The sequence below is a fragment of the Meleagris gallopavo genome, chromosome 12 (genome assembly GCF_905368555.1).
Source record: "Meleagris gallopavo chromosome 12, MGAL_WU_HG_1.1, whole genome shotgun sequence".
NCBI classification, from domain to species: Eukaryota; Metazoa; Chordata; class Aves; order Galliformes; family Phasianidae; genus Meleagris; species Meleagris gallopavo.
This window is the reverse complement of record NC_139415.1, coordinates 16,478,090-16,491,364: the sequence shown is the minus strand read 5'-3', so window position 1 is coordinate 16,491,364 and position 13,275 is coordinate 16,478,090. Positions and strand designations below refer to the sequence as shown.

General features: G+C 39.2%; 1 protein-coding gene across 9 annotated transcripts in view; it reads right to left on the bottom strand.

Moving 5' to 3' along the window:
- Nucleotides 1–13,275, bottom strand: part of MEF2A (myocyte enhancer factor 2A) — a 76,980-nt gene that overhangs the window by 24,091 nt on the left and 39,614 nt on the right. For 3 of the 9 annotated variants that reach the window (XM_085234383.1, XM_085234384.1, XM_085234386.1), the window contains 4 exons: nucleotides 4,076–4,207; nucleotides 3,861–4,010; nucleotides 548–767; nucleotides 377–436 (listed from right to left, as the gene is read on the bottom strand). In XM_085234383.1, the coding sequence (XP_085090509.1) occupies nucleotides 377–436; nucleotides 548–767; nucleotides 3,861–4,010; nucleotides 4,076–4,207 (562 nt within the window). The remainder of the gene's footprint in view (nucleotides 1–376; nucleotides 437–547; nucleotides 768–3,860; nucleotides 4,011–4,075; nucleotides 4,208–13,275) is intronic. The other 6 variants (XM_085234389.1, XM_085234391.1, XM_085234388.1 and 3 more) reach the window with 4 other exon arrangements.

Here is a 13,275-nt window from a genome sequence, read left to right as displayed (position 1 = left end):
AGAACCAGCACCAAGCACCCAGATCTTCAGAACACAGCTAGTTTAGTAAGCATAGAGAATTCTATATGAAGGGGAAAAAAAGGGGGAACATAACTCTCAAGCATGCTGTAATCTCACTCATAGAAAAAAAAAAAAGAAGCAAGAGCAGCAAACAACTAAAAACAACTGCAGTAAAAAAATGCAAATTATCACCGAAGTAGAAGAAGTATGAGGGTTAAAGGTCTGATAAGAATTACAAATTACAAGGCAATGTAATAACTATGTCCTTTGCTCTTCCTTAACCAAAAGGAATCAAAATAAAAATACAGGTTCTGAATAATTGTGCAAACTGAAACCACAATACTATTTTTCAGCACAAATACGATACCACACTTACCAACTGGACTGGTACCAGCTCCATTTGGCACTGTGAGGTCAGTTGTCCCCAGCATTCCACCTAAAAAAAGTCATTGGAAAAAAAAATTGTGGGTTGTTTTGTTTGTTTGTTTTTTAATAAAAATATAAAGGAGGGTGAAAAAGGAAAAGCACAACAGTACTGAAATCCTACCAGCATTGCCAGTACTCGGTGGTCTCTGCGGGGCCCCAGGTGATACGTTCCGATGCAGGGTGGTCTGAGGTGGGGAGAGCATGGTCGTGTCTGTTAATGATGAGCTGGCTGCCAGTGATGGGGATACGAGGGAACTCCCTGGGTTACTGTAGGTTAAAGTGTTGGGGTTGGACACTGGAACCGTAACCGACATGGAGAAGTTCTGAGCAGGCAAGCCGGGCTGGAGGAAAGAAAGCAAGGAACACAGAGGACAAGATTAGCATTAACTATATTCACAAACACAGCACATTATAAAAAATACACGTTACAAGTTTGCCAACAATTATAAGAGTTAATTATGTTAGTTTTGAAACTCTAATTCATTAATCATACAATCTGAAAACATCCATTTGTTGCAGTCTGGTGTTGAATTATAATACGTCAAAAATACAGTTCCAGAAGAATTACTCATAAACTTATCAAAACACTGAGAGGAAATTAACATACAAAAACCTGAAGATATTCATATAGCTCAGAAATACAAGAAATTCACCAGTTAATTTGGATTATTACAAAGCCACAACAAGATAAATATGTTGACAAATCAACAAATTGTTACATCTTCAAAATGTAAGCATAAACATGCACATAATATAAAGTTATAAGACAAAAAAGGATCAATTAGTAATAACATTTTCTACTAATAATCTTGCCAAAATATTGCTACTGATCTCTAAAACCTTTTTTCAACATGCCAAAAAAGTAAAACCTTCAGAAATTTACAAACTTCAGTAATTTGATTTTAATCAACTTTGACCGTCGTTTTCTGAGACGTGTTCTGCAAAACTCTGCTTGAATAACCACTCATTTTCTTCTTGTGTAAACGTTTTTCCCTTTTTATTTTTTCTTTTATTCTAATTCTCACGGCGCTATTCAAAAGGCAACTGTTTTTCCACAGTATATATATGTTTGTTATTCCACAACTATTCGACTCAAAAGTTTAAATGCCTGCCCATCTATGGTGCTCATTTGGTTATGACTAACTTGTTTGGCCTTTGTCTCATTCCTATCCTTTGACAGTGTTGTGTTTCTGAAACAAAAGGGACTATTTTCTTTCACAACTCTCAGAGTATCTGCAACAAACTATGACAGGTACAGCTTAAGAATAAAAATTTAGTAGAATTTGTTGACAGAGATGGTAGTTTAGAGGTCAGCTGAAGATGACACACACTCATGACCTAGCAAGTATACTTAAGAGATGTACTTTGTCATATGCAGCTTAAAATTTACACAGAATGACACTTCTAAACGATAATTTGATATCATCTGAAATACAACAGTAATTCTACACTGATGTACAGACCATAATACATTTTATACAAAAAGCGAAACCTCTTACTAGTGAGAACTAATGACAGCTTCCATGCTGAAGCATTCCTCAGAATAATTATCATTTTTTGGCACAGATGGAAGCAAGAAGTAACGAAGCACAGCAATGTAATGCTAGCAAATCATTCACAGCATCTAAGTAATGACAAGCTGCACTGATACTTGTCTTCATGGGAAACTACTTAAAGAAACTGTTTATAACCTATTAAAAAAGGATGCTTTAAAATAGTATGCTTTCCATTAACTCAAACTAAACTTGAAATAGCTGAAGTATACTTAAAACAATACTTAGAAGTTAACAGTAAGAACATTTTTGAACATTTTTTTCATAGGTTTCTCAATATAGAATCTATAAATGACAGCTTCCCCCACTCCTTACAATACAGATGGACAGCAGCATCTGTCCATCTATGGTATGCATTTGGTTTTGACTGAATTCTTCACTCTGCCTCATTTCTATCTTTCAACAATAATAAGGGCACTAGAATAAAAGAAGCTACATTCTTATCCAAGATCCACAAGTACTGGAAACAGAACCACAACAGGTATAATTTAAACTATAAATACAGAACTACAGAGCTAAAAATTAATGTTCCCTTTTTTATTTACATTAATGCCCACACAGAAAACTTAAGCCGCTCGGGAAGACCACAAAACATCAATGGAGAGCAATTTAACCATATCATACTAATAGATAAGGCCTAAAGATGTTTCAATACAGAAACACTAGGTAGTGAAAACATCAAAACAAAGAAGGAATAAAAGACAGCTACATTCAAGCATAAAGAATTTGCAAGAAGAACGGATTCTGGGTGTCAGACTGCCAGTTTGCTGTTCTTTTCCCAGAGATGGTTCTATTGCTGTGATCAATTAAATCATTTTCACTATTAGCAGTCCTGTGGGGACACACTCTTCATTTACGCCAGGATCTATGCTGATTAACCTAGCCAGTCCATTTATTTTAATTGCTACAACTAGACAATGTTAAAAAAATCTAAAGGTCATGGCAGAGCCCCATATTAGTTTTCTCAGAAGATACTCCACCTGTAACATTCAATGCTAACTGCTTTCGTAGGTGGAAATTAAACATCACACCTCTGAGAAGATCATGCAAAATTTCCATTACTGTTAACCCTAAAGTTCTTGAGTTCTAGAGCACAATAATTCTCATCTATGAGTACTCCACTGAATCTTTTTACCTTGGACCCATAAATTAAAGAGCAGATACGAAACTCATGAGAACATGGACAACCTGCCCTGTAAACACATGGGGCTCATTTTTTAATTATACAATATTAAAATGGAAACGATGCTCTGATTGCACTGTGGAATTAGTGACAATATCTTCCTAAAGCAATTAAGTGACTTCCAGCAAGTGATAAATATTTGAGTTAGACACTCATTACAAAATTTTCAGAAGATCTTCTGGTGTCCATGTTCTCTGGCTGAACATGCTTTCAACAAGATATCAATGTTTCTGAAGATCCCACTGTCATTTTGAAACATCTAAACACCTTTCTAAATCTTGCCTTCAGGAAAATAAAGTCAATTGATTTGGCAGTAGAATGAGCCAACTCTAATTGTAACATACTGTAAAATCTTTATCAGATATAAGAAGGACTATAAGATTTTTATATCCCATAATGGAATCTGTCTTTTTAGAATATTTTAGGCAAGGAAGCTAAGGTCCTGAAATTTGGAAACATTACTTCACATCCACACAGCATGAAAAAATCTGTGTGCATAATTGAGAAGCTGGAGACACGATTTCTTTCTCTCCTACTCCTTATGAAAAAATGTAATTATCAAGAGCGAGTATCGATACCTCATTTTACCTCATGAAAATACACATTTCCCTTTTCAAACCAATACAGCCTCTTGTCTTTACAGTGGTAAGCAACACCTGTGAAAACTCTCATGCATGGAATAGAAGCACAAACCATACTTTAGTACTCACTGCGATTTTATGATTCCGCATCATATTATCAAACTCTTCATTTATTTTTTTATATTTTTCTTCTGTATGTGGCGTGAGCACATATGAAGTGTCAGGGTCCGGGCTGTCGCACCCTCTGTGTTCCTTCTTGTTCAGAGCCTAAATAATGAAGTTAATAAAAAGGATCAACAAATAAAAAGTAGAGATAAAATAAAAGTACTTACAGGGCCTCGCTTGAAAATAAAATCACTATCTTCATTTAGTTTGCTGAATCTGTCCTCCGATAGTGGACTGTGCTCAAAGTAATCGTCAGCATCAGGGCTCTCACAACCATTAAGGCCTTTCTTTCTTAAGGTCTGAAATACAATTGGAAAATTCACATACAGATCATACTAACTTGCCAAGATCTTTTGTATACTACCGAATCATTCAGAGCCACTGAAACTACAAGAAATTTTCACAGACAAAAATCAATAGACAAGCTAAGTCTTTCAAAATAGTGGCATAGTACACCAACAGAAAAGTTCATTCAGAGGCATAGACTCCCAAGGTGCCATCTCATGGGCAGTTTCAACCTAAAATCATTCCACCTCCAGTGTTCTACACCAAACTGTTTTCAGACACCGGCTGATAGAGGACAGTTGCCTGACAGACCTTCAACAGTCAGCCTATGTCAAAGGAATTAATGTCTTCACCAGTAATCAAAAAAACATCTTAGTCTTTATTGGATCTTTAATAAATTGATTTTAGCATCCCTATTAGCATCCCTCATATTTTTAAAAGCATATGGCTTGAAGTCGAGCGATACGACAACTAACAGTTTTCATCTGAATGTAGCTACTGCATTACATGAATATATGTAACACTTGGTCTCACTGGCTTACAAAGGCAGGATTTTCCTGCACTGCAGTCATCCTGCATGGTAACAAGAAGTGCAAAAAATATAAAAAGAAATGACATAATCCCTCTGTAACATGACTTAGTTTGCTAAATATAAGCTTTTTCAGACTTCTTTACTCTAACTTGATGTGACCGCTCTGTGGGGTACTTCCTGTTTGCTGGTGGAACTCTTGCATCAACATCCCCCAGAAACAGAGCATGTCTACAATGCAGGCATTACGAATAAGCTACTGAGGAAGGATGTGAACCTGCAGCTCTTTTGAGCAAACAATTAAAAGATCCATTTGATATGTTTTCAGTCCTTTTTTTTTTCTTTTTCATCTACTACACAATCAAAATTCTCATTATAAGTTCTCATTTCTAACAAACTAAGATTTAAAATGCTCCCCACAGAAAAATCATAAATGTTTTAAGACAGGTTATGAGAGGAAAGCAATACATATTTTTCAACAGGTCTACACGAGCCACGTATAAGGCAGCAGTGGGACCATAGGGGAAGGGAGGTGGTGCTTTCTTTTGCTAACAAGGCATGCAAGTTTTATTAACATTACACTGAAAGATCCTAAAAAATTGAAATCCACATGTCCACGTCCTCAGCAACAGAAAGAAATTCACTTTCTGGTTGAAGCTATGCTTCCATAATGTACTGAACATTACTTTTTTAAAGAAGGTTACTTTAAAGCATTCATTTTTTATTCAAGCACTATCTAGCACAATAAAAAAATACACAAAACTCTCTTACTATTTATACATGTGCAAAACACTCCCTACTTCTACTTCAGCTTCTAAGCAGCACTAAAATCCAACTGTGTTCTCTGAAATTCTTTAATATCACAGGTCACCACAAGCTATAATTCCCCTCTCGGGTTTCTCGGCCGGCTCCCGGTATCCCACGCCGTCCCTGGAACTCCCACAAAAATGCCACCACTGAAGCAGCACATGGGGAACAGGTGGAGCTCCTTCCAGCGCCCCAATCCCACACCGCCAGCCAATCGGCTGGGCACGGATATGGACGTGGCCATACAAGGGCCGGCTGCTCAAGGTCGGAGCCCGCTATCCCTCCCAGTTCTTCCTGACAAGTCAGGCTGCCAGTTCTCTACACTTTGATATCAGCAGGGAAAATGTTGACACTGTGTAATCTTCATTGTACTTAACCCCTGCAGCCCACGGAATGCTTGAAATAGAACCCAAATAGGTACTTAACAGGGTGCTCAGCACAGTGTGCAAGACATTTAGAAGTTGTGTTCAGGTATTATATAGAAAGAATTTGCAATAAATACACAGCAGACAGTGCTGAACTTCTGTCTAGTTCCTAAGAGGTCAGTGCAACTTTAAGTATTGCAACATGGGAGTTTCATTAACGCCCCTTTTGATAAAACAACTGAGTGAAACACTGGGACTCATCCTCAGGGATGATATGCTCACAGCTCCAATACAAAGGAACGGGCTCAGAAAATACAGAAAGGCATCCTTCCTCTCGGCCAGCAGCTATTTTTACTTTCGATAACAATGGGGTTAACTCCGTTTGACTCATGAGGAAGGAAAATGCTCAGTATCTCCCGGTTAAGATTCTGGAAACCTTCACTCCAGATGGGGTTCCTGTCATTGTGGAAGGATTTAAGGCACGGTGTGCTGTTACAGATAATACGTCTGGGTCTGATATCCTGAGCTCTGTCTCTTTATCGCTGAAACACGCACTGTCACTTCGAGGACCTAACCATAAAAAGACTGCTACTTTATCACTGCGCCATAACAGAACGGTGAAACCTTCCTGCTTCGCGGCTGTACTAACAAGAGGAATGCTGTCAGCTGTTCACAGAGTCAGGCGAAGCCTACGCAGCACAGCGTGGCGCGATAACGGGCCCTGCCCACGGAGCACAGGGACGGCTGCTGGGAACGGGGCCATGGGGACAGAGCTGAATTCCACACCGAGGGCTAACCTCACCCTTCGTGGACCCTACAGCCACATTTTGTCGTTTCTCCAAAGACTGTAAATAACTCGGCATACCTTTGTCCTTATGGCACTTGAAGGAGCTTACAAGCGACGGGACGCAAGGGGGAATGGCTTTAAACTAAAAGAAGGGAGATTTAGGTTAGAGGTCAAGTGGAAATTCATTACTCAGAGGGCGGTGAGGCCCTGGCACTGCTGCCCAGATAGCTGTGTGTGCTCCATCCCCGGAGGTGCCCAAGGCTGGGCTGGATGGGGCCCTGAGCAGCCTGAGCTGTGGGGGCAGCCAGCCCATGGTGGGGAGGGCTGGGTGATCCTTACAGCGTCTTCCAACCCAACCATTCTATGATTCTGTGTTATTTCTGAGATAAATAAAGAGCCAAATTTCACAAACTCTGAAGATGAAAGAAATTCCTCTAACAGTTTAATTTCTCTGGTGCGATACACAAACATTTTTGTAGACAAAAAAAGTGAGAGTTCTTGCAGTTGGGGCTAATACAGAACAAATTTTCTTACCACAAGAGGGAAAAAGAACACTAACTTCCAAGTTTTGCTATTCAGTGCTCACTCCATTTGCCTTCTTGTGTTAAGTCTTATTTTCCAGATGATTTAAGGGAACGTGTAGCTTTTGGAGTTAATCTGTATTACTTTCCACTTCCTCTAAGACTTATCCAAAACTACTGGCAATTGTTCCAGCATGTTTGCCAATGTGCTGCACTGTGTCCTCAGTGACTGACACTTTGCAGCTTTGATGTTAGACCCGATGAGCTAACTGAGGAAAGAATTGATTTTTCTCAGAAAATCATGCAAAGCAAGTGCTGAGAGGAACCATAGCAGGTATGAAATCCTTTTAAAAAGAACCAAGCAAACAAAGAGATGTCGTTGCTACGTGTGAAGTCACTACACAAATGCTCCTGGCAGCTGTGGTAACACACATACTGCAGAATGGCCCAGAAGCTTTAGACTGTTTTTGTGGCACTGTGTAAGACTGAGATAAACAGAATTATTATTTTATATTGATATATGTTTTGTTTTTTTATTGAACAGCAGAGCTTGGTAAATGCTGTATGAGAAAGGCTGGGCTAGTTATGGAGGACTGAAGTACTATTCAAGCACACAGCACACTGTTCTCCTGACCTTCCCTACACATTGCACAAAATCATTTTAATTGCACTGCATTTTGCCTGTGCAAGAAGCATTTAAGGAACAGGAGACCTTCTCACAAAACAAGTGACAAAATGAGTTTCTCTCTGCAATTCAACACATTCTACTTTAATTGCTAGTACAAAGAGAACAGAAATACGATAGCTATTTATGGTGTGACCCACGAGGAAGCAAAGATGATATTCAACCAGCACAGTGTAACTATCTTCTGTCACACAAACTTACACTGGCTCAAAATACCAGTCATCAGCAGTTCTGGAAAGCAGAAACAGAACTGCCAGGTACAGATTACTGCTACCCAAGACAGTTAAATGACAACATCCAACCGTCCTCCTCTGCAGGAAAGATAACAGTTTGTTATCCAGGGTTTGTGTCCAACTCTGGAAGGATGTGTTGCTAATGGTTAAAAAGCACAAGCAGCTTGTTTTGTGCTCACATGGTTAAAAGGGCAAGAATGTTGATAGCAGTCATCTGGGCTCCTCACCAGCTCCCTTGGCACAACTGTAGAGGACTTGCTTGTGTTCACTGTAACCTCAGGAAATAATATTTTTTTGCCTTAAAAGGCAAAAGTAGGAGGACATGAAATGTAAAGTGCATTATGAAGCAGGAATGTTAGCTCATTCAAAGTCCTCACTGTTGAGTTCTCATAGCCTGCTGATGTTACACAAGTTGGGAAAAGGTTGTTGCTATCCGCACCGCTATGAATCAAGATAACAGCTCAATTTCTGCAATTCCTATTGGTGCTGGGTTTTTTGTTGTTGTTGTTTTTTCCTCATGATTTCAGATGAAACACCATTTCCAAAATTTTACTAAGACTGAAATGAAAAAGATGATTTCCTTTAGAAAAGGCAAGCCTTCCAGATAAAAACAGTGGCTAGCTCCGTTTCTGCTGTTCCAGACTGAGCTTGGAAAAGATGTGAGGCAGTACAAAGTTGGAGTAAACACTTAAAAAATAAAAATAAAAAAAAAAATCCAAGTGTAAGTATTCCTTAGGCATGAAGTAATGGAAGAGGCACCACTAGCACTTCTAAATATTACTGATGCCTTAGTAAGCATGTACACCATGGTTATCAAAGGATAACCAACTGAACAGTGTCCTGATGCTCCGGAGAGCTGCTGTGCAATAGCAGAGAGAAAGAAGATGCTGCTGCATCAAATTCCAAAGGTTCCTTATTCACAATGTGACCGTCAGGCACTCACACAGTGCCTTTGCAGGGCAGAGGGGACTGAGCAGAACTCTGCCACCTGCGATGGGAATAACCACAAGATCCAGAGGCACAACACTGTACAGCTGCAGCTTCACACCAATAAAACACAGATACCAGCAGTGTTTGCCCAAGTTGCATTAAAGTCTTTCCTACTGAGGTTCAGAAACAAACAAAATCATAAAAGAGAGATCCAAGGATTACTGAACTACTCAGTGAGAGCATATCCTTTAGGATCAGCCTCCTGTCTCACCTCTGCAGAAAATTACAGAGATCATGCTTTACAGTCATTTGTCCAAGATTAAGGGAATCACTGAAATGTCCATGGGTACAGTGACATCAACAAGTGACCGCCACAGAAAGTGCACAGTCCTGGACAAAAGTAATAAGCCAACGCAGATTTCTGCTGGAGCCTGCAGGAAGCCATTTTCTTCTGCACTAAAATGATAGAAAGTTCTCCTCAGCCATGCTACAAGTTAATTTTGCTTGTTGTCAGTGGTCATAGCAGGAATGAACTGGTGTACCAATGCAGGGGCTGAGCACCAGATATACTGAGTAGGCAGCAGTACTGGCCTGGCCTTTCTGGCAGCTGTAGACCACTGTCTGAATCCACCACTGATAACAACATCCTCCTCAAAAAGCCCCACCTTTTTTCTGAGATATTCCTACACAAAGGAAAAAGAAAAGCGCGGCACTCACAGCCCCAGACTCCCACCCAGTTTTCATTCTTATTATGTGAAACATCAGCGAGAGGAAAAAAAGGGCAAATTCCTTTCAGGCAGTTCACCTCCCTTCCCACGGAGCAGAGAACTACATGTATGGCTGCAGAGCTGACACACAGCAAAATGTCACATTGAAAGCACGACGATCCCTTCGTTATTTGCTCCCTGTTACATGCTAAAAACTAGGCTGAATTTCTTCCATTATAACACAGAACATTTCACTCCTATCACCCCGAATAATACCACTGTGCTTCATCCTTTACATACATCGTTTCTCCCTTATTATGAGGAGTATTTTTAGTAACAGGAAGCTATTTATAGTTTCTAAACTTCCTGCAGGTCACTTCGGTCTCAGAAGCAGCATCGTTTCTGTTTCTTTTCTCCCAAGTAACGACACGGCTCCATAAATGCCAAGCTTGACCCTGCAATATCAGATGCATAAATTCTGCCGCTGTCTAAAATACAGCAGGACCAAAGTTTACAAGTAGTGCAAGCGAGCAGCCAGAGAAAAACACATAACTCATCTTAGTAACAGTGTTTTGTGTAGGAAGCTCATCAACGCTATTTCTGTAGACTTTAATTTCTGTTTTTTTAAGTAACACGGACAGGATTTCGTGCACTGTTTACGGATTTTGTAGATTTTCCACAGGTTCTATTAATATTCTCAACTTTAACTACTTAAGCATCTGCAGATGTCATCATTAAGCTGTTTTCCTTCCCCACGAGTTAAAAGGCTGCTTAGGTTTAGCCTAATGCTTTTCTTTTCACTATGCCCGCCAGACACTTTGCATTTTCCTATGCTAGCAGTCAGAATTCTGCATTCTAGTCATAGCCACAAGTACACATATGAACCAAAACAGCAGAGTAAAGCTATAGAGCATGCAGTGCCCAGTTCTCAAAATTTCACTGCAATGCATAAAAGGTTAAATCAGATTGTGATGGACATTTGCACAGCTAAGCAACTTGGAGAGCTTAACTTCCTAATGAACAAGGCCCCACCAAGCTTCCTGATGGACTCCTCAACCTAAATGAGGTATATTAAGTCAGAGCTTTGAGTTAAGTTACATACTGCTTCCCATGCTTGTGCTCAATGAGTATTACAAGATTAAAAAAAAACATAAGTAAATAATTGACGTTTTGCAAAGATATCTAAAGGATATCTAGATAACAAAAACTCTGAGTACAGCACATCTTGATAAATTCTGCCACAATTACTATAGTCCTTAGCCAAATGTTATGTTAGGAAAACGTTATTTTTAGGATTACTTACTTCGTGGTTAAAAAAACCAGAAGAAATAAGAAGCGTGCAGAATGATGGGCCATAAAACAGGAGGGAGAGCCCTTTAGGTAATGCTCTGCTAAGTTCAGTTTTAGGCAAAGGTATTCATCATTTACAGATGCTGAATGTTCATGACTTGAAGTTTTATCAGTGTCCTTGTTATATTCCACTCTCAGAAAAGACAGGGTCTTGTTTCAAATGCTGGAGCACTTCCAGTATCTGGCAAATTTTAACACGCATCCTTAGCTTGCCAAACATGAAAGCTAGCTGTCAAATTCCTCCAAGATATGATAAAGATGGCACTCAGGATTCAAACTCTCGTTTATATAAAATAACACATACAAAAGGTTTTCAGACTTCTAGCTTGAACCATCTTTGCTGTGAAATGTTATTTTAAATAGATAAACCACCAGCAATTACTGCAGAACAGTTTTATCTTCTGTAAAATCCACTTCAGAATATTATACAATGCATGGGAGTAGTGATGAAGGAAGTGCTGTTCTCCTACTTACAATTTTTGAGAAACTTTCAGTAAGCTGTGGGCTTCCCAATGCAGTCAGTGACCCACAGAAGCAGCTGCACTGTTCACTCCCAAGTGAATTTCTTGGGGCTTAAAATGGTCAGTAATCCAGCAGTACTGACAATGCTGTTTCCTCAGAGAAAATTAAGCCAGCCTCTGTCTGACACTTGACACATTTGTCTTTGTTTCACTTTCTATACAACTTAATTGATCATTAAATCATATATAACTGAGCAGGTTTTCCTTTTACTTGAAGTACAGAAAGCATCTTCAACTAGAATTTTCAATTAAAGAGTAATTAACTGACCATCTAAGTCAATTTTATTACTAAAAACAAAGGACAAAGCAAACCTATGTACATATTCAAGAAGCAGAAACAATTCAGTAACTCACAAATTAAACATATTCTACAATCTTTTCAACAAATAAAGGTAATAATAAGAGTACAGTTCTACCCATAAGACAGTTCAAAAGAGTGCCCACCTGTATTTTATTGTACATAAATGTTGTTTTCAATCCTTACTGACAGCACGTATATATACACACACATCCTCCCATGCATACCTTTCCATAAATATAAAATGGTTAAAACAGAAAATCAGCAATAGCAGCATTGGACTGAATGCCTCCTTCCAGCAACAGTACATTGCAGATAAGCCATATGGAGCATGAGAAGTTGTCCAATCTAACAACTCAGCTGCATAATACACTTCATGATCTCTCAGAAATTCTTTCGTAAAAATATTATTTGCTATTCTGCTTGCTAAACTTGCTTAGTGGTTTGCTAAGAAAAATCTAACTCTCATTACAATTCATTGATATAAAAAGAATGGAAGTGGGATTCTTACAGTCAACTGGCCTATGCAATAATGCCAGATTGCTACTTCAAGCATTTCATGTCCTATTTCTCCTTATAGCTTCAAAAGTAGAAAGGATAACAAAGTATTTCAAACTTCAGATAATTTAGTATTATCAAACCAGAAACCTGAAAAGGGGGGTAGGGATGCAAAAAGGACATAGGTCTGTACCACCACGAATGAAGTATCTGCACAGCTGATACAGGAAAGTTATGAGCAGAACACACCAGCTGAAAGACTCAATAGCAAGTCTCCTGTTCAGATGAGCTGAGAACATTACAGCTCAGATGGGTCACACTGCTATTAGCAAAACACATGGCTTTGTGACATAGCAAGCCACAATCTCCATCATATGACTACAATTTCTTCACCACACCTATATGCTGGGGTATGCAACAGGGAGGTTACATGAAAGACGGAAGACCTAGACCAATTTTTCTTGGATGTCAGCATCTCTCTCAGCCCTCTACTGCAGAAGCAACATCAGTCTAAGGTCCAAACATGATAGTTACTAAAACACAACTTATTAGAAACTGAACTCCAAAAGGAAACTGGTAGCGAAGTGTCCTATAGCGGACACGCTCCTCCTTCTGAGTGCTACAAGACTGCTTGTTGAACACCAGTGATCAAGACATTGGCATTTCTGCTGCCCCTTCTGCAAGGTGGTTAATTCAGAGGCAGAAGACATTATCAAACCACTACACTCATGAGCTTGAAAGTCAAAACCCGGGCATACTTTAACTCTCCACTGAAATCAAGAGTATCTTCAGAAAGATTAGTTTTTAACCTTATTGTAGTTCCAGAAAATGCAATGTTCTGGGATCTGTAC